At 34.3% G+C, this 21,838-nt stretch overlaps 1 protein-coding gene across 1 annotated transcript; it reads left to right on the top strand.

The window, feature by feature from the left end:
• Positions 1–12,648: 12,648 nt before the first annotated feature.
• LOC115954005 lies at positions 12,649–16,339 on the top strand. The gene is made up of 4 exons (XM_031071854.1): positions 12,649–12,824; positions 13,803–13,925; positions 15,543–15,645; positions 15,792–16,339. The coding sequence occupies exons 1-4, from the start codon at positions 12,730–12,732 to the stop codon at positions 16,035–16,037; spliced, it is 567 nt and encodes a 188-aa protein (XP_030927714.1). The 5' UTR covers positions 12,649–12,729; the 3' UTR covers positions 16,038–16,339.
• The last annotated feature ends 5,499 nt before the right edge of the window (positions 16,340–21,838 follow it).

Raw genomic sequence — 21,838 nt, 5'->3', positions numbered from 1 at the left:
TATAGCGGCGTTTTCCTGCAAAAATTTTTTATAAGTCCCATAACAGTTTCAAGGGGCCCTATAGTGGCGTTTTTAAGCCCTATAGTGACGTTTTTGGGCCCTATAGCGGCGTTTTCCTGCAAAAAAATTTTTATAAGTCCCCATAACAGGTTCAAGGGGCCCTATAGTGGCGTTTTTTAAGCCCTATTGTGACGTTTTCGGGCCCTATAGCGGCGTTTTCGGAAAAAGTGGTATTTCCCTAATTATTTCCGAAACAATGCTCTGTTGCTAAATATTTCAAAAATTAATGCTAATGGGCCATTTTTGCCTTTCAGGAGCAGTTGAGTCCATCTAAACAGTGAAATTCTCTTTAAGTGTGCCTTTGCGTAGCGGCTGCATTTGCTTTTGCGTGTGTTGCGTTTTTTTGGCTGCTCCCATGGCATTGTTCATGGGCCAGCCAAAGCACAAAAACACGTGAACAGTATTTTGTCTTTTAAAAAATATTTTGATATAATGTTTTTAGCAATAAGTTTTCAACTTTCAGTAAATAAGCGGTATTCAAATACACCCTAAGTCTCTTGGCATGGCACAACAACCACCGCACTAGTCGCTAATTATAAACATAGGAAATGTTTAGTAATTTTGTGGTGACCAGTTAATTCCTATGGGATGAATTACAACTTACATATCTGTGATTTGGCTGAAATTTAAGCTGTCTACATGTGGTTTAAAACTTAAAACTATACCCACCTGAGGTTAGCTCAATTAGAGTTTCATAACCCTACTTTATTAAAAACAGGGCTAAATATGTAATTTTGCTCCACTTTTATATTTATTTTCTCCAAAAACACAATATATATAAAAATACAAGATCAAATAAAATTAAAAAGAATCTAACAGAATACTTGTATTATGGGATTTCAAACCACATATAGGCAACTTAAATTTCGGTCAAATCTCAAGCGGGTAAGTTGTAAATTTCTGTTTTATTCATATGTCATTTACTACAAAAATTCATTGGAAAAAGAATGCCCTTACAAATTACCTTACAATGACATGTCAAATTGTAATATCTAACATCATAGACCATGTAGATTCAAGAAGGGGTGAGACTCTAAACCAAATCGCAAACCCACCAAGATGGTGGTGGCAATAAGAAGCAAGAGGTGGAGGAGACAAAACTCACATATAGGGGTGGCAATTCGTATTTGTCGATTGAATTCGTGTCGTGTTGAGCCATGAGTATTTTGCTATATGGGTTGACCCAAACCATTTAGTAAATGTGTCAAAAATCCTCAACCCTAACATGGCCTGGTTATTAAACAGGTTGACCCGACATAACCTGTTTAACCCGTTTAATTAACAAGTCATGTAAAAACCAACACAAATGACCCGTTTAATAACTTATTTAATTAATTGGTCATACTTGACCTAAATAACTTATTATCAATTCTCATATATCTAAAATTAAAATACAATTACAACCATAAATATAGTAATAAACATATAATTACAACAAAAAATTAAGTAATAGTAACAAAATAATAATAACAAAAGCTAATACCTTTATAAGCTAAACGGATCAAACGGGTCAGACGGGTCAGCCGTGTTAACCCAAATATGATCTAAACCTGTTTAACCTCAACCCACGACTTGTTTATAAATGGGTTAGTCATATTGGGTTCACAGGTCATGTCAGATTTTGTCACCCTTACTCAAATGTGAGAGAGAGAGAGAGAGAGAGAGAGAGATTAGTGCTCTAAGCAATGTATTCAAAAAGACAAATCCAAATCATGGAAATAAAACTATAAAATTAGATTCTAATGTAATCGTTTGGCATTGAAAACAATTGTAAAGTTGTGATTTTCAATTATGTTTAGTTGGCTTTAATTCTATGTTAAATTTGATTGTATTTTGTCAATCTTTTCCATGTATGTTTATGGATTTAATCTAAGGGTTGAGTGTGAGAGTTTGGTGAAGAATTGTAAAGAAAAGTGAAGTTTACAACTAGCTAGCAACTGGCTTGTGAGTAAACAACCTGCGAAAGGCCACGTGAGAAGTACATGTTGGAATTTGAACAATCTTTTTTCAGGCTGTATTTCACGAGTCACTTTGCGCTTGGCCAACCCGCAAGTGACCTGTGAAACTCTCTGCTTGGATGATTTTAAAGAGTGCTTTCCTCATTTCTTTACCCACACTATATAAGCTCACATTACCCACGAAATTGCAAGGAGACTTTCAGAGAGAAAACCCTAGCAATACACTTGAGAGTTAGAGATTGTAAACTTACAATCATCTACATAATTTCTCTTAGTTTTCCTTTACTCCTATCTCTCCAATTACAAATCTTTAAGAGGTTCTTAGCCTAAACACTTACCTCACCCAATGTAAGGATAAAACCGTCAAATGTGAGAGAAAAAAAAAAAGGGAATCACCAAATGTGACAAAAGAACTGTTAGATGCACCAAATGTGACAAAAGAACTGTTACATGTGATGTTGGAATTGCACAATGTGAGAATGAAACCATCAAATGTGAGAAAAAAATAAGGGAACTACCAAACGTGACAAAAGTACTGTCAAATGTGATGCTGGAACTGCACAATGTGAGGATGAAACTGTCAAATGTGAAAAAAAAAAAATAAAGGAACCATCAAATGTGACAAAAGAATAGTCACATGTGATATTGGAACTACACAATATGAAGATGGAACCGTCAAATGCGATGTTTTGATAACCTAATATAGCAGGTTGTCTACTAGTGAGTACCGTACTATAGAATTACCCTTAACTTGATGTGATATCAAGATGCTTTAATTAATTTGTTTTTGAGAAGAAAGATGCTTTAATTAATTAAGCTTCCATTACCTTGAGGTTGAAGGCAGCTGCCTTGGGTTAAGCCATGCTGAATTTCAATGAAAAAAAAAATCAGAATTTCACAAAAACTCTAATGATAATTATGGTATTTTTGGGAATCATTTTTGTTGGAGGATTTAATAAATCGTATCAAATGTCCATTTTATAAAATTTCATCATGGGAAAGTGACTAATTTTATGTGGCTATGCCGTCGTGGAGTTCGAGCCTCAGTGGTGATGGCCGCCCAAAAAGCATTTTAAGGTCACATTTTTAGCAAAACATGTAGGAATATGCATAAAGAAAAAAGGGGGGGAAAAATAGATCTGATGGAATTCAAAGACGAGAGACATTTATCAATTGATCTAATTGAAACCTACTGATTGTAGAAAATATTTACAATGATGCATTTGAATAGTGATGCAGACACAATGCAGTGACACGGTTTATACGCTTACAATCAGAATTAAGGCTTAAGACTATGGCAAATTGCCGATTTTCCATTTACCACTGCCTAGGAGGATCCAAAATCGTCCACTAATCATTTAGCTGTAACTTGTAAGGCTTTCCTCTCTTTCTATTTTTTTTTTTTTTTGGTGAGAAAGGCTGTAAGGCTTTTTGAACAAGTAATATTAGAAACACAACAATTTTCTCCAATTATTTTTCTTAATTGTTAACATAATAAATTATCATGAGAACAGCATCACTTTCACATGATCTCAATACCAACAAATCTAACTTGATTTTTTTTACCAAAAATCATAACATGATAACTCAATAATTACGGAAAAATTATAATAAAAAAAATTGTTGTGTACACTTACTATCTTTGAACTTTGAACAGTTGAGATCATTTATTTAATGAAACTCCCTAAAAGACCCTCATAGTTGTTGAGACAAATTGGCCAAATTGTCTTTCATGAACTCATCATGCATACAAAGAAGTGAACGATGAAGTTCTTTAAACAACCAAGTTGTCGACTCATGATAGCCTCGTCACCCAATGACTCTCATACTTTCATTCTTCCTTTCAATTTTTATTTGGGTGGAAGTTCAATTTCACCCATGTATATTAAATTGTGTTCAATTTCATCCTTGAACTTTCAAAATAAAGTTTCATTAACTATCAATTATGCCAATTTTATCACTCAACTTTCAATATCAAGTCAATTTTATCCTTAAAAGTTGACTTATTAAGAATAAAATTAACTTAATTTTGAAAGTTAAATGGTCAAAATTGACACAATAAATAATTGAAGAATAAAATTGACATAATTAAATTTATAGGGATGAAAACGAACTTTCCCCATTACTGAAGAACTAATAGCGTAATTTGAACTTTTTATTTACCAAAAAAGAAAAAAGAAATAGGTGAATTGTCCGAATTTTGCAAATAGCTAACACAACTTAAAAATATACCACTCCACCAGGGTAGAGTCTAGAGTGGGAGGCGACTTCACTACAATGTCTCTAATTTAGGTCTGAAATCAAAGAGAGAAATGTTGGGGATCATGTATTTGGCTTGTCCCATGTTGTAAACAATGTCTCCATATTTTGAACGATTGTTGCTCATTGTAGTGCCTGCTACTAGAGCAAGTCACACAATATTCACGAACAAAGAACCATAGGACAGAACCCAAAGACATGAGATAATGGTAGAGAGGAAGAAGAAGTTCTATTTTCCATGAGTTACACAAACAAGGGAGATTACACCCTTTTGTAACCCACTCCCATGTAACCTATGTTACATGGGAATTAATCCCATTAAATGTGTCCAACCAAAGGCCATGGCCCATGACCACTACCGGATGGCCAGACTGTCCAAATTCTAACATCTCCTACTCACACATAGTGGGCATTGCTCAAATATACATTTCTCATGTCATTGTCCTTTCTATTCATACTGGTTTAGTAGGTTGTGCGACCATTGAGCACACTTGCAAAAAATTTGGGAACAGCATACCAAATCTTATTATATAAAAAAAAATAAATAAACAGCATAGCCATATTCCTAAAGTGTCTTGTTATGCCCTAACTTATATGGCCACATCCAATTAAGCATCTCCAATCCTTGTCGAGTTCGATCAACAACTCAGAGCTATGCTTAACCTCCACTAATATGATGTACCCATGGTTATGTTGTGACATTCAAGGAGCTACATAACTTGCCGGCAGTGAATACAAACATAGCATAGATGTGTACCACCCTAAATGAAGCCTAAGTCATTCTGACACCAAGTTAAATAAGAACATGTCATCACAGATAGTAAGCATACTTGAACTTTTAAGGATGATTTCTTAGCCTCAGTTATACTCATTTTATGATATGACTGCATAGTTATTTTTTTACATTAGCAACTGAAGGTCTAAATGTATCTTCTAGTCAAGTGGCATTTTTTTTCACTACTGCACAATTGAGACAACTTTGGAATTTCAAAGGTGACGGTCAGCCATTCACTCAAAGACTTCCAATTACTGTGTATTGAAGATAATTATCAATCTCTAAATCACTTTTTTTTTTTTTTAGTAAACAGTAATACTTATTAGAACACATATGAAAATAAGAATAGTGTTTTAAACCGGGTTTATAATACATTATATAACCATAGTACAACTACAAAAGAGCCTAACCACTGTTTATAATCTCAATCTCCAACTATAAAGATTAGACCCTTTTGTAGTTGTACTCTGATTATATAATATATTATAAATCCGGTTTAAAACACTATTATTATTTTTGTGTGTATTTTAATAAGTATTATTGTTTACTCAAAAAAAAAAGAATAGGAATGTTTTTCCCACATTGGTTGGGTGTGTCTAGTGTCCACTATTTGAATCACTTTGATACAACCTATAGAATTTTTTTTTTTTTTTTTTTTTTTTTTGGGTGTGACTATATTGGAGCACTAATCATATCATAAAAACGCATCCATCCACATCCACACACAGAGTATTAACTATAAAGTAGATATCATGTGATTCATTTAAACACGAATTCGTCTATACCTAATTGTTCCCTCACATCAATTAGGTGACGGGAAGTGAAGAGCCCAACCCTTCCCCCTTCAGAATTTGTACTTTTAGTAAGCAAATTTGGGTGTAATGCTGAAAGCAATAACGGTTGTGCATATATATTATGCTAGTTATTGATGCAGATGACCAAAATTAGTAGTAATCATCTTAATTATACTTGGTTTCAAAGCCTCGTTCAATTGTGTTAGGTGTTATAGTTCCTTGGACAAACCCTACAATTTATTTATTTTTTAATTATTTCATAAGTAAACTACCCAATTTAATTATCTCACAAAACAGAAGTCATTGGGTTGATCCTTTTTGAAATTTATTTGCTAGCCTATCATAACATACACAATCAAAGTAACATTAAACAGTAACTTTGTTTCAAAATAAAAGAAATACAAAGAATTACATTAAAATGAAAGATGCTGTCCTATTCTATCAAATATTGCTAGGACTTGGAGTTGGCAGGAGTTCTGCTCTCCAGCACAAGTAAATAAAAAAAAATACACTATCAGAGAAGTCAGCCGCATACAATCCCATCCATGAATCAAGTGTGAAATCTAAACTAGACATGATGACCGATATCAGAAAGGCTAGAGAATGTGTCATCAACAAGGTTGAGTCCATCATCAAATTCATAGTCATTGCGCATCTTCTTGCTTGGCCTGGTTCCCTCTTTTGAATCCAAGACTTGAAATTCAGAGTGATCATCATGGGCGGGGAATGCATTTTCATCACCTCTGGAAGTAGAATCAAGCAGAAGATCTAGAAAACACAGTGGGTCAAAATAGGGCTCTATGCAACATCACCTATTTTTTTTTTAATTGATTTATTCATCTAATTTTTTTTATAATATTAAATGTATTAATCGAATAATTTTACACATTCATCTTGGACGGTTTTTTTCTTCTAATAATATCTTAGACAATTTTAACTTTACATATATTTTGTAAACTATACTTTACATATACTTTACATCTAAAGTTGCACCAACGGATATTTTTTATTTAATTTGAAAACTAATATTGTGGGGCCAGAGAATTCGTGGCCCAGGCCCACTCTACATTAGGGCCCAAGGCTTAAGCCGAAGAGAGCTATTGCCGAGGACGCATAATGAAAGCCCAAAGAAGGCCCGAGGATATGGCCGAGGACGATCTTATGCTCAACACCTCACAAAACGCCTGAAGAAAAGGACAAACTCAGTACAGGGGCAGGACAAGGGAGAAAGCTGCCAACATCGCAGTACAGAATCCTGCATCTGACAGGCCCATACTCCAAACCATGCTATTTAACTTTTCCAAGCATCCCCAACCACTCTAGGTATGGATTGACAGGACAGTCTGCACCCCAAAAAGTAAAACTTACACGTGGACACTAAAAGGGAGGTGAACACTAGTATAAAAAGGGAAGAGAGCGAAGGGGAAAGGGACCCCCGGAGGGAGGGGAAAATCCTACAAAAGAGAGAAGGGGAAGGATACTATGCTCCTCAGACTCTGTCCGAGGTCTTAAATCTTATAATCCGCACTAATGGAAGGCTTAGCTAGTCAAGCCAAGTCCACCCATATAAGCGCTTCCATAAAAACCACGACTAAACCGCTGACCTGTGACCAAAGTCCTGCCTTTCAAGCCCACTCTCTACAAATCATATTATTAGGGCCCTTTACTTACGAACCCAACGCCATTCTTGGGTCGTTAAATAATCGTGTCCCTACAAATATTATTTTAATAAATAATACTATTTTTTGAATTTATTTGTAATTTTGAATATCTTGTATTTTTCTTCAAACTGTGTTTTAAAACACAATTTTATTTTAAATGTCACAATTTCAAGTGAAATCATGCTTTAAAAATACCAACACTTAGAATTGTGTTAAAAAGTATGATTAAAAAAAACAAGACTTCCCCCCTCCCCCTTATCTACCTATCCAAAAAAAAAAAAAAAATACAAGACTTGTAAAAAATTATTTTTAAAATAATATAATTTTACAAATTATCTCCGAATCAGATGGCTCAAATTTCGCCCCCAATAGTAGAGGCAAAGGTAGCCTTCGCCTTAGAATAATCATCTTCAAGTCTTCTTCTTCTAAGTATCTATCGAGAGAGAGAGAGAGTCTCTCCATGTGTGAGTGTGAGAGTGATTTATTAAACCCAAACACTAAAACTAAGTATCAGCTAGTTGAGTTGAGTTGAGAGTTGAGTAGAGAAAGTTGGGGTTGCGTTGGGTTTAAGTCGTAGTCTCTCTTATTCTAAGTCGGAAAACAAAACCAAGCCAAGCAAAGAGAGGGATTTATATTGAAATTCAAAACCCAAACCCTGACTAACGGCTAGTCGGTGACCACAATATTTATTTATTTTTTCTTACTCCCCATTTTACCCCTCACTTTTACATTTATTGCACATAACGTGACACCCTCTTTTTTTAATGACACTTCTTCTCCTTGTAAGAGCAAGATGGAGGATAAGGTTATGAATTTAAGACCCACTGGTGGTGGGCGTGTAACTTATAAGTAAAATGAAAATGATCATTGGGCGTGTAACTTATATGTGCTATTTGTAATACATTTCGCTTCTGGGTATTACCTAGAGTTCTAGTCTTTTAGGTTGATGCAAGATGTCTTTTACTTTATAAACCAGCTTGTAGTAAGTTTTAACTTTACTTATGGACGGTTTTTTTTTTTTTTTCCTTCTTCTAATAATATCTTAGACAGTTTTAACTTTATATATATTTTTTATATACTATACTTTACTTATACTTTACATCCAAATTTGCACCATTGGCTATTTTTGAATTAATTTGAAAACTAATATTAGTTTAATGAACTAATACTATTTTTTGAATTTATTTGTAATTTTGTATATCTAGTATTTTTCTTCAAACTATGTTTTAAAACACAATTTTATTTTAAATGTCACAATTTCAAGTGAAATCATGCTTTAAAAATACCAACACTTGTATGATTAAAAATACAAGACCTTTAAAAAATTATTTTTAAAATAATATAATTTTACAAAGTATTTCACTAATAGGCTTGGTGTTTTAATATTTTAACATAAAATCATACCTATTTAGCAGAATTTTTATTAGCGGAATATCAATACATTATCAGTACAACCATCTATCTTTTTCTCTCTTTTTTTTTTTAATTTTTAATAATTTGTAATCTCTTGTCAATGATATTTTAAATATTTATAAAATTATAAGGGGACCAAAATATGTAAAATCGTTATTTTACAAGAAAATATCAAAAAACCTTTCCAAAATTTTATGTTTGTTTTACTTAATTTGACAAATACTATATATATATATATAGTGGAGATATGATCCTTGGTCAATGATGTTGTTGTCTTGTCTTTTATCAAACTCAGGAAATATTGAACTGGCTGCAGCCGAACTTAAATATATTAAATATTAATATATAGAAGTTGTTTCAAGATTGTTTTTGGTAGCACAGTGGCAAGGACGCGCGAGTTCACACCTCTTTTATAGTCCATTTGGATTGAGGGAGAGAGAGGGGGATAGAGTAGAGTAAAATTGGCACAAAATTAACATATTTTTAGCCAACTCTACTCTACTCCTCTTCATTCCTCCTCTCTCCCCCTTTATTCAAATGTGCCCTTAACTCAATTTCGACCCATGGTAAATACATTTTTATTTTTTCTCTCTTTATTGTAACAAAACTATGTTGATTTCGATTCATTTCATAACCCTATGTTTCATCTTTTTTGCTTCTCCATTTCTTGTAGTCATATCCCAAAAACATTTAGGCGAAATACTCTTTTCGTTCTTACATTTTCACCCCATTTCCACTTTGGTCTCTACTTTTTTTATTTTACCGCTTTTAGTCCCTAAATTAAAAAACATGTTCTATTTTAGTCCCTACTGTCATCTCACTAATAGAAATTGTCTACGTGGTAGACGTAGTGTATTGTTGGCACACTAAATGCTAACGTGATCATTAAAATAATAATTAAAAAAATTATTTTGCATTAAAAAAATGCCACATTAGTATCTAAATTTAAAAAAAAAAATTATTATTAATTTTAACTAAATAAAAAAATTGAAAACAAAATTAAAAACCAAAAATTACATGAATTAAGATCTAAGTATATCTTGAACCAAAAAAAATTAAACACAAAATTTAAATTTAAGAACACAAAATTAACTTCAGATCCACATCAGATTAAACATGAACACAAAATTTAAAACCCAAAAAATTTGAACAAAAATTTGAAACCTAGCCATCAAGAAGAAGAAATCATGGAAGATTTAATTCCATTTATTCTCCAAGCCATCAAGAAGCCGAAGCCTCACAACAAATATAATAGAAGCCACTCATAAAACTCAAAACGTAGCTACGATTTGTTAAATGCAGCAAAATCATTCAATGGTTCATCTTATAGGCGAACCCGATCTGAATTTCAACGACCAACCATAGAGTTTGTACAACAAAGATCTACATCATCTTCTTGTTAAAACCCATAAAATTTAAAACCCAAAAAATTAACATCAAATCCACATCAAAACAAAATTAAACATGAACAAATCCAAAAGATAAAACCCCCACACCACTAAAGCATCAAACACAAAATCTAAACCCACAAACCCAGATACGCCACAAACCCACAACCCCACAAACCCAAATCGGAATATAACATTGGGATACAACATACACCAGAAACCCAGATACACCACAAACCGAGGGAAATTGCAAACTAACACCAATCCCTAAACAATTTTGTTAGTTAGCATCATTTCCAAACTATTTAGGAAAATAACATCTCGATTGTGTAAGGCTTGATTTTGATGTGCTAAATTGATTATAAACAACTTGATTTCAAGTGGAACTCAAGTCTTAAAGACTCGAGTTCTTCCCTAACCTAGACACCCAACCCAGAAATTAACCCCCCCCCCCCCCCCCCCCCAAAACCCAAAAATAGAGCCCCCAATCTCAAGAGTGAAACAAAAACCCAAACCCAAAAATTGCGATCTTGGCCTTGGGTTTGACGATATCAGCACTGGAGCTGCTTGAGTTTGACGATCTTAGCTTGGATTTGACGATCTTAGCACTGGTTTGGGTTTGACGATCTCAGCATCGGAGCTTGGATTTGTTGATCTCAACACCAAAGGTTTGTTGATCTGGGTTGTGTTTTCTAGTTCGTTCTCAGGGTTATGTTTTCTAGTTCGTTTTCTGGGTTGTGTATTCCAATTCGTTTTTTGTGTTATGTTCTCTGAGTTGGTCTACGGTGGGAAATGGTTTAAAGAAACTCAAGTCTTATAGACTCGAGTTCCACAACGAACTCGATTTGCTACAGTGATCTCGAGCCTTGAAGACTTGAGATGCTAGTTTCCTAAATAGTTTGGAAACGTTGCTAACTAACGAAATTGTTTGAGAAATGGGGTTAGTTTGCAATTCCCCCCCCCCCCAAACCCAAATCGAAATATAACACACACCACAAACCCAGATCAACATACACCACAAACCCATAAATCAACATACACCACCGAGCTAAGAGATAAAGAGAGGAAAGAGAGAGACTTACTGATCTGGGATATAGAGACAACGATTCATAAGAGAGAGAATCAAGAGATAGAGAGAGTTTGAGCCATTTGGGTCTAAGTTTGAGCGAATTGTGAGATAGAAAGAGTGGGTCGGTCAGAGAAAGAAAAGAAAGAACCACCGTCAGTTGTGGCGGTGGCGGCAGTAACGATGAGCAGAGGAGGTTGGCCATGAACTTAGAAAAAGTTGTGAAAGTTTTGGAAGAGAGAGAGAAGAAGATTTAAGAATATTTTAGGAGGCAGTGAACCGTTTTGATAAGGTAGTTTTGGGGTTTGAAGTTTTTTGAGTGTGTGAAAATTTTCTGGGTTTGTGAATGAGATTTTTTTCGGGTTTGGTTGCCAAGAAAATACATGAAAAGAAAAGAAAAGAAAGACAAAGAAAAGGGAAGAAAATAAGGTTTAATTTGCTAAAAATATGAATCATGTTTTGGGGATGAACACAAAGAACATGATGATGTTCTTCCAAAAAAATGAATGAGAGGAATATAAAAATTTACTTAATTATCTTCTTTTTTTTTTTTAAAGTAGAATTTGAGAATTTTGTTATTTTTTTTTCTGTTGTGTTTATTTATTTATTTAAATGTTGCCATGGACTTTTTTATGTTAATTAAAATATTTTTTTTATTATTTTAATGGCCACATACGGCGTTCTGAATGCCAACAATGCAATTCGTTAACTACGTAAGATATTTTCGTTAAAGAGATGATGGTAGGGACTACAACGGAATGTGTTTTTCAAAATAAGGACTAAAAATGGCAAAAAGGAAAAAGTAGAGACCAAAGTGGGAATATGGTAAAAATGTAAAGACGAAAATGGTACTTTCGCTAAACGTTTAACCAAAAAAAAAAAGGATTTTATTAAAAAATAACTATAAAACCCAAACTATATTATTAGTTAGGCAAGGTTTGAAACAAGTTTCATTTCTAACAAATCGAGTCTAAAGGAGTCGATTTTGCTATGAGAAAGTCGAGTGTGAGACACTCAATTTCCAAGTTAGTATGGAAATCGACTATTAAACACTCGATTTCTAAGTGCAAATTCACTAGGTAAAATCGAGTGCAGAGAACTCGAATTGTTAGAAATCAAATATGTTTGAAACATTGCCTAACTAATAATATAGATTGGGTTTTATAGTTATTTTTTAATAAAATCCCAAAAAAAAAAAAAAAAACACAATCTTGTTGATTTTGAGTGCAGCCCATACATGTTTTTGAACTTGTCACCTGAGTCCAGCCCATATATAAATTTCTCAGTCCCAAAAAACACAAACATAAAAAACCGAAGTAGTGCACAATACCAGGAAGACAGAGATCAGCAAGGCCATGTCGTTCCTCAAAGGAGATTTGCTTACTCGTACCAGAAAGCTCGTCAAGGGCTTGGCCAAGTCCGAGCCTATCTGGCTCAAAGCCATGGAACAGTTTTGCCTCTCTCTCTCTCTCTCTCTCTCTCTCTCTCTATCTCTCTCTCTATTGCATTCAATAACTTATTAGTTTTACCTTTATCTGGGTTTTCTCAAATTGTAGTTTCATTTTATTATTATTTTTTTTATATATATGATTCAGTATATATGTGCTGTTTGTAATCCCATTTCGCTTCTGGGTATTACTTAATCATCATTATTTTGTTGAAAATGTGGTGGGGTTTAAGAGAATAGGCTTAATTTGTTATGGTCTCAATTCTGCTTGATTCTAATTTCAATTTTTGCAATTTCTAAATTGATTTGTCAAGTCTGTTCATTATTTCTTTGGTATTGGATTTTTTTTTTTTTTTTTGAGTTAAATTACTTGTTAAATTAGTTAAGAACAAATGGGTTGAATAGTATAAATTATAATAGACTAGTTAGCTCAATTTGTAAAGTCCTTTGCCCTCAAATAAGGGACCAGGGTTTGAACTCTGCTTATACCAAAAACCAATGGATGTCCTAGTCCGGTAATGAAGAGCAATTTGGTTCACCGCAAAAGAAATATAGTTGTGAATAAAGCATGTTTTTGAGACCAGGGTTTGAACTCTGCTTATACCAAAAACCAATGGATGTCCTAGTCCGGTAATGAAGAGCAATTTGGTTCACCGCAAAAGAAATATAGTTGTGAATAAAGTATGTCATAAGTGTGAACTTTTCTTCAAATGAATACATTCAATTCCAGCATTCTTAATCTATTATTATCAAAATTATGATTTCGATGCCTGTGATGCCCATATTAAGAATCTGTTTAAGCTCTTATTCATAAATGTTAATGCTTTGAATATGTTGTGCCAGTGGGCTCTAGCTCAAATGGCACCTCCTTCCCTTGCAAGAGGAAGGTGGCAATGAGATCATAGGTTCAAGACCCACTGGGTGCTTGTGTAAATTACTGATGAAAATAGCATTTTGATTATGTTGCTAACTTATGTGCAGTGCACCACCTGCAACATTTCCTCGTGCTGATGGGAAAGTGAAGAGGATCAGTCTCCCAGAGGATGTTTATATAAAAAAGTTCTTTCAGAAACATCCGGATTCAAAACATGAAGATGCCATCAAGTACTACGTTGCTTCTATATGTCTATTTTTCCTTTGCAGTGTTTGCTTTCTATTTTCTCGGTTAAGTTATTATGATATTCTTGTAACATATCTATTTTGTTATAAATTTGGTTTTCTTATGGTGCTAGCTAGCAGTATGTTATTGAAGAAAATTGATGGCTCAAATTTTTATATGTGAACAACAACAACAGCAAAAAAAAAGGAACAAAATGTTCTGAGTTTGTTCTGCACATTAGTTCTATTGGTCGGCAACCTTGAATGTTTGCTAACATTTTAATACTGCATGAACTGGGTATCTGTGTGATTGAGATGTATCCTGCATGTTGCTGACCTTACTTTTCTTTGCTGTTCAGGGGTTTGTGATTGCATGCCTGCACAAGTTATATTCTGAAAACGCATAAGTAGACTAGTTGCTTGATTTTGAAAGATGGAAATTCTTTTGAATTCAGTGTTGACTCACAGTTCTGATGAAGAACTGTTCATTGCTTTTATTCCTGCTTTGGATACCTAACTATTTATTCCAGTCTTCCTTTCTTTGTGACTTTGTGTTAGGAATTTACCCTAATTCTTAGAACTTGTGAGATGAGATGCCAAAAATAGAGAAAGAAATTACACAAAAGAAACAATCACAGACACAAATTTTACGTGGTTCGGCTACATCCATAAAGTTGCAGCAATTTCACTATCTTTTTTGATAGGTAATATCCTCTCAAGTTTATGTCTAACTTGAGATCCACACCAAATTACAATTATATCTATGTCTAGGAATTTATGTGAGCTCACATGAGATCTTCACTCACTTGAATATAACAACTTTCCTTGGTTGTAAAACCCAAAAAACCTCTCCCTAGAGAAAACTTCAATTTATCTTCCATTGTGTATGTCTCATGGCTAAAGGAAATCTCCTTGTTTTCTTTGCTCTCACTCACACAATTTTTCTTTCTTCACTGCGCTTGATGCATCACACACTTGGCTACTCACTCTATGCAGCACCCCTCTTCTTTTTCTTTTTCACGCAACCTGCTCTCTATGACTTTCAGCAGCACGCACACATCACAATACATATACAAATCTCTTTTATATGCATAAGTTAATAACCCTAGCTGCCTAGTACTTCTCCTAGGAAAATAAGAACTCCAAATCACAAAAAAAAAAAAAAAAAGGTCACGTTGCTCACTTGGTCACTATCCAAAAATTTTTGCATTTAATCCAGTGTGGGCTGGAAGTTTTGGTGCCATGCACCCAACACTTTGCTCACTGCAGCATTGATGGTTGTAGAATAATTCTTTTTTACAAGCTGCAAGTGACTCATTATTTTTATTGTCTTCTTTCTAGTAATTTTTGTTAGTTCCTTTCATATTGAATTTGAATTCATTCCACCTTCTTTGGATTCTAATATTTGCTAAGTTTTCAGACTGAATCTTGATAATAAGTGAGCCTATTTCCTGTATTAACTTGCTGAGTATCAAGTAATTTGCATATAGGCCTTGTTTTCAAGTCTACAATTATCTTATGATTAGGGGTCTTTTCATGATCTCTATAGCAACATTAAAATTGGTTTCTGGACTCATGAATGGAAGTCAAACATTAATTCACTTAGGCTTTGTGTTTCTACAGGATCTGTGGTTTCGATCCCCCTCCAGCTCGTATATTTGGTTTGCGGGTGCTTGACCTGAAGGAGCAGGGAGTTAGTGAGGAAGAAGCAATGGCTGTAGCTGATGTATGTATTCCTGACTCATAAATTCAGAAAAACTGGTGCACTTTGTTCTTCCTCTGTTTCTATTCCCCTCCTGCACCCCACACACCCCCCCCCCCCCCCCGCGGCGGTGAAATTTTTTTTAATTGCTGTTGTTTCTTGGTGTCTAGATGGAATATCGAGCAGAGAAAAAAGCAAAGAAAAAGGCATATTCTCGCTTGAAGCAGATTGCACGTCTTCAAGGGAAGAAACCTCCTCCTAACCCATATCCTAGTGCTATCAAAGAAATTCAAGCTGAGGAGAGGAAGTACGTTCGTGACCGTTTCTTTAACCCCAAGATACTTGAAATTGTGCAGAAGATGAAAGAGGAGAAGGCAGCAGAGGCACAAGACAGATTCAGGGGGGGTGGCTGGTAACCCTATAATGGCACTAGAGCACAAACATGGTGTTTTCTTTTGTTTCTGGTTCCTTAGTTCTGATAATAGTTAGGGCCAATAAACCACTAGGGTTCTAATACATTAGCTTTGATAGTTAGGTATAATGTGAGCTCAATTAGCAGGCCAAGCACTTTAGAAAGGATTTTTTTTTTTCCTTTTTATATGTTAAGATTCTCAAGAATCATCTTTGTTTTTTTGGGTTAACAAAAACTATAGATTCTGTTATTGATTGATCATTGAAGTTTTGAGCAAATATGTAATAAAATTATGTTTTGTGCTTCCATATTTAGTAGTGGTCATTCCTGAGAAGCATCATTCCAGAGACTGAGCTATATAACCCGCTAAAAGAAAAAGAAACCCTACTACTTTTTTCCCTTTTAACTTCATTCCCTAGGAGGCCCTTTCTTCGGCTTTTTATTGTTTGCATGTATTTCTCTTGAAGACTCTAATCTTGCATCCCACCTTCCTTCTTCCCTCCCACTTGGTCTGCAATATTTGATGGCCTATGTTTTGGCTTTTAGGTTTCTAACCTTCAGTTGGCAACTATTTGCAATGTCCATGGCTTCATTATCAACTTTATTCTACTTCATTCTTCAGCTTCTCCATATCCTTTTGAGTTTTGGATCACAGTCGTGGATATGTATTAAATCAGCAAAGATATTCAGGTCTACGTGGATAAGTATTCGAATCCACTGCTATCAGATCTTGTATTGGCCAATCTTCCTTCAAGATAATGGCCCGAGGTAAGATGAGGTTTCTGAAGTATACTTTTTATTTGTACATCAGGTTTTAAATGCTAATTAATACGGGGCTTCAATCTTTGATGAAGATTATAGATTTGCACCTAAAGTTAGGTCTAAAGCCACAATGTTCTTAATGGAAGAACGATATTCTTATATCTTAGAAAGTTAAGTGTTACTTTTGAAGGAAATAATTTTAAGTTTTGGGAGACTTCCTATGCTAAATAGGTTTGGTTTTTGTTGACAGTTAAGAAGAATTCCTCTTTATTTGGTTGATGAGATTCTCTAAAATAGATCAGCTTGTGCACTTTGCTGGATTCAATATTCTTTGCAAGATAGAACTTTAAGGCGTAAAATATCATTTTCCTTACTTCATTGATAATATCATGTCTTATTTCGGAGATCATATATTTTCTTTCCCTGTTTCAAGCTATTCATGGAATCCTCTTCATCAGAGATTAGATAGCTATGACTACACCATGAAGCAACATGTTGTTGGATCTCTTCTATTTACACCACTCTTACTTCTCTTACCGACCTCTATTTTCTATTCCTTCTTTAGCATTGTGAACACAACCATCAGCCTTATATGTATACTGATTGAAGTCGCTATCTCTGTTATTCATGCCACACCTTATATCAAAATTTTCCTTTGGTTGGCAATGCGAAAAGGATTTCCTTCTGGTATATGGTTTGAAATTGTAACTTGTTGGAGTAATCTGATTGATGATCCTGCGATTTGTAGTCTTGATAAATTTGATTCTCCATCAGAGAATTTGCATTGTAATCAAAATGGAGAGAAATCTAGTATTCTAGTTTCATTTCTACACAGAAACTTCTTGAGTATAGGTGAGGGAGGCCTCTAGCTATATTATCACTTGTGATATTATTTAGTGATGTTTCTGTAGGGATGAGTCTTAACAAAGCCTCTCATTTCAAGACCTGGGCTTTGCTAAGGAAATACCCACTCTCTCTCTCTCATACACATGCACACACATCTAAGTTTATATTTTACCATGTCACATCTATCTTTGACTGTCCATGTATGTGGTGTTTTTTTCACTAACCATAACTAGAAATTATATTTCAGGAGAGCTAGTTGTGCCTCACTATAGAAATGTCTTTTCTGGGGTTTTTGGTTGTTTTTTTTTTTTTTTTTTTTTGCAAAATCTACTTGTGGTGTCCTCACTGGAAAAGGTGTTCTTTGCCTATTTAGTTTTCTTCTTGCTGCTCTATCATTTCATATTTTCTGGCATTCAAACTTAGTTCCTCTATCTATCTATCTATCTATATCTATCGCTTTTTTATTTGTTCAGGGTAGCATCTACATTGCGTACTGCTCTTCCATCTCCATTACCATGGAAGTTCATCCCCTAAAAAGAGTGTTGGTATATCTGCTGTGATTCAATTCTTGCCTGCTGCAAATCGTGACTGTCTTCATATTCAATGATTCTTCCACTTTTTGACTAGCATTTTCTCCCCTGCAACCATTTCATGCTGCTCATCAGTTGCATTTAGAATTTTGCGGGCTATTCATCACATGATTGTCCATCCTGATTCAATTCTTGGATTGTTGTAGGAATGAGTTGATTTAAGAAAGTTGGTTCCTTTCTAGGTTGGTTATGCTTTTATTGAAGCCTTCTAGTTTATTTAGGATCTATGCTTGGTTATTTTGTATGCACTAGTTCCTTAATTCAAAATTTATTGATCAAATTTTGTACTTGTAGACAACATGAATTGCTCCTACACAACTGATCATGACTTCATAACCAAGCAACTGCCAAAGATTTATAATTGGTTGAATAACAATAGTGTTCAAGTGCCTTTGGAGAGTGGAAACAAACAGTATATAATAGCAAGATTGGATCAGATGTCATAGGCACACTAGGCCAAAAAAAAAAGTGTCATAGGCAAATATGAGATTGTTTGGGAAAAATATCCAAAATACAGAATATATCACAGCTGTTTGCTTTGCCTAAATATGTCATTTTTTATTATTTATATGTTTATTCTATATTCCTTATGCAAAAAAAGATAATAAAAACAATATAATGTGTGAACAATGATTGATTTTACTTCCCCACCCATCTCTAAATTGGGGAATAGGTCCTAGTGGGGAAGTAATAGATACTTTTCCATGTTGTGGCTCTGGAGTACAAAAACGATATCTATATTACTATTTAAGAGGTTTTTCTTATTTGGGATCCTCATTTTTTTTTGTTTAAAAAGTCCATACATCCCTATGTTTAAGTAGAGACAAAATTAAATGACAATCCGGTAAATATACAACTATAGCTCTCACTAAAGCATTGCCTAAAAAATAAGACCACTATCCTGTTAATTTTCAAATTACTTTATTTATTTATAAATTAGATTCTCAAAATAAAAATTATATATATAAAATAAAAATAAAAGTTTTTATTTTTTGCTACAAAAAAAGCCTCATTGCATGGGCGAAGCACGTATGATGAAATTCGCCCTCTTTCTCTCTGTCTATTTTTGGGCACTTGAGAGTTATTGGCCCTATGAGTTTTGTCCATTGCTTGGATTACCTATGTGCAGAAATGCTTCTTCTCAATTTCTTCTTCCTCAGTTCTGCCTCAAACTCCAAATAAATAAAAGATTGCTGACTTGTAATTACTTCAATTTCTGCTGTAGGCGTAACAGTTACTCTGAATCAACATTTACTTTATGAGAGATAGTCCTCTCTTATACCTTAAGTCCTTAGGCGTAGGTAGAATTTGATTTAAAGTCTGTTGTAGGAGGATAAAGATCTTTAATAACTAAGCTAGTTGAAGACTCAAGGATGTTCTTAGCCAAACCATCAAACCTTGAAGAAGTTTTCTCCTTGAGGTTTCTTCTATGATCCAGGAAATTGGACCCACTGAGTTACATGGAGGGCTCAAGCTAGACTTGCTTGAAGGATCCATGTTGCATAAGTGATCACGTTGACACAGGATCACACGTGGATAATCGATGCTTGAGGCTAATGATAATGTTACTGATAAGAATAATGTGTTGGAGTAGTTTCTGATAAGATAACAAAGAAGATAATTAAAGTTGTAGTTTGTTAGAGTAGGACTTGAGATTAGGCTTGATTATCTGATTTTTCTGTAGGGAATGTTGTGGTTATCAAGACAAGTAGCAGCTGCAATATTAGCAGCAGAGTTCATTGAATAAAACAGAGAAAGTTTCCTCATTTTTCTACCTTCTTTTTCTCTAGAAGGCTGGTCATCCTAATACCCAGCCTAGTTCTTGCTCTTTAACAATTTCTCTTGATAGAAAATTAATTCTAACAGTTTCACTTATTATATTTTCTAAGTTGACATGCAGTGATGCATGCTAATCCACCTTCCCTGCTTGAAATCACCCTTAACAATTTGGTAGAGAAGAAAATGTCATCAAGTGGTATATGAGCCTTGGTAAATAATCAAAGGAAAATAGGAGTGGATGAAGCCCTTTAAACGATATAGGGGAATTATTTAACCACTCCACTCTTTCAATTTTAAGTTTACTGAGAAACAAAAATGGAAGTAAATAGCAAACATAGGCTGTTTGAATTCTTAAGGAGATTAACACATTGTAAAATTGTTGAAAATTAGAAAAAGGGGATTGCTATGTGTCTTCCCCATGTTGCTTGTTGCTGAGCCAGAATGAGGAAACAGAAGAAGGAAATTCTGTATTTTCAATTTTGACCACCTTGTTCGATTATGCAGTTACAATGTTAAATGTGTGTTAATCTGTTGGTAGAGTTATAGATACTATATTATGTATTGCACGGTTGTGCTGCATTATTTGTTTATGGGCTAAATAATGATGCTTAAGTTAATTTCATACCAGAAACATTGTATTCTATAACTATATGCATTCTCTCTCTAAAATTTTCACTCATCTTTAGCCCATGTAGATGCTTTATGGGTCTTCGGTTGGGTAAACTTGATCCACACTGATAACAATTCTACATCTATGCCTTTGCAATTTACATAATCTATAAGTCTTCAAGGTACTCATGCATTTTCATGTACCTATCACACTAATCCATCCAAATTTCCTTACACCTTTGATTCTTTATAATTAATATGCAAGGATCCACAATACCAGTCTTAATTTCTTAAAAATTCATGTCATCATTGAGTGGTGTGGGGTTTATGAATTATTCTTACAATTAACTAAACTATATACACACACATAAAAAAGAGATTTTTTTTTTTTTTTTTTGTCATTTTCTCAAACAACATTCAAATAATTATTGGGTATTTGAATAATGAATAGAAACAAAAGCAAAGTTCACAAGAGGAAACTAACATAACCAACAGAACACCTAATCCTAATGGTTCAGATGGGCGGCTAATTATGGCAATATCTCTCTCTCTCTCTCTCTCTCTCTCTTCTCATACACACACATGGATGATGGATTTCCACATTACAACAGTAAGATAGCAACAAAACAAGGTAGTCACGGGAGTGGAATAGACTAAGAGAAAGCCTTTTAACAATAGGCAGCTGCCACCTATGAAGACAAAGAAGAGATATCGAGTGTTGAGTGTATGGTTTATGCTTAGTTCTTTAATCAATATCTGTTGTGTTACTTGTGTTTGAGTGGCATAAGTGAACCTAAAGTTGGGCATGTGAATGCACATGTGAGTAGGCCTCACATCATTCTCAACCTACCCATTTCACGTGGATGAGAATCAAAAGAAGCTTTGGAATGAACACCATTACAAACCCATACTTTTATGAACATGACCAATTTGGCCTTCCTTAATTGACACAAAATATATGAATTTCTTTAGTGAAACTTTTGTATCCTTGTCTATGGTTTACATGTATAAAGCGATGCCATTGCAAATTAAAAAGAAACTTCAATCTCAAACTATTGGTGCCTAGAGTTGATTAGCATAATAAAATAGATGTGCATATCCTGAATCTCACCCACTATTCTAAGGTTCAGAAGGCATAAATCCAAACCGGCCCCATTAAAAATCTCCTTAATCTTAAGCTAAGCCGTTTGATAACCCATTTTATCTGTCTCATCTTTAA

The sequence above is a fragment of the Quercus lobata genome, chromosome 7 (assembly GCF_001633185.2).
Source record: "Quercus lobata isolate SW786 chromosome 7, ValleyOak3.0 Primary Assembly, whole genome shotgun sequence".
In the NCBI taxonomy this organism is placed as follows: Eukaryota; Viridiplantae; Streptophyta; class Magnoliopsida; order Fagales; family Fagaceae; genus Quercus; species Quercus lobata.
This window is presented reverse-complemented; position numbering and strand designations above follow the sequence as displayed.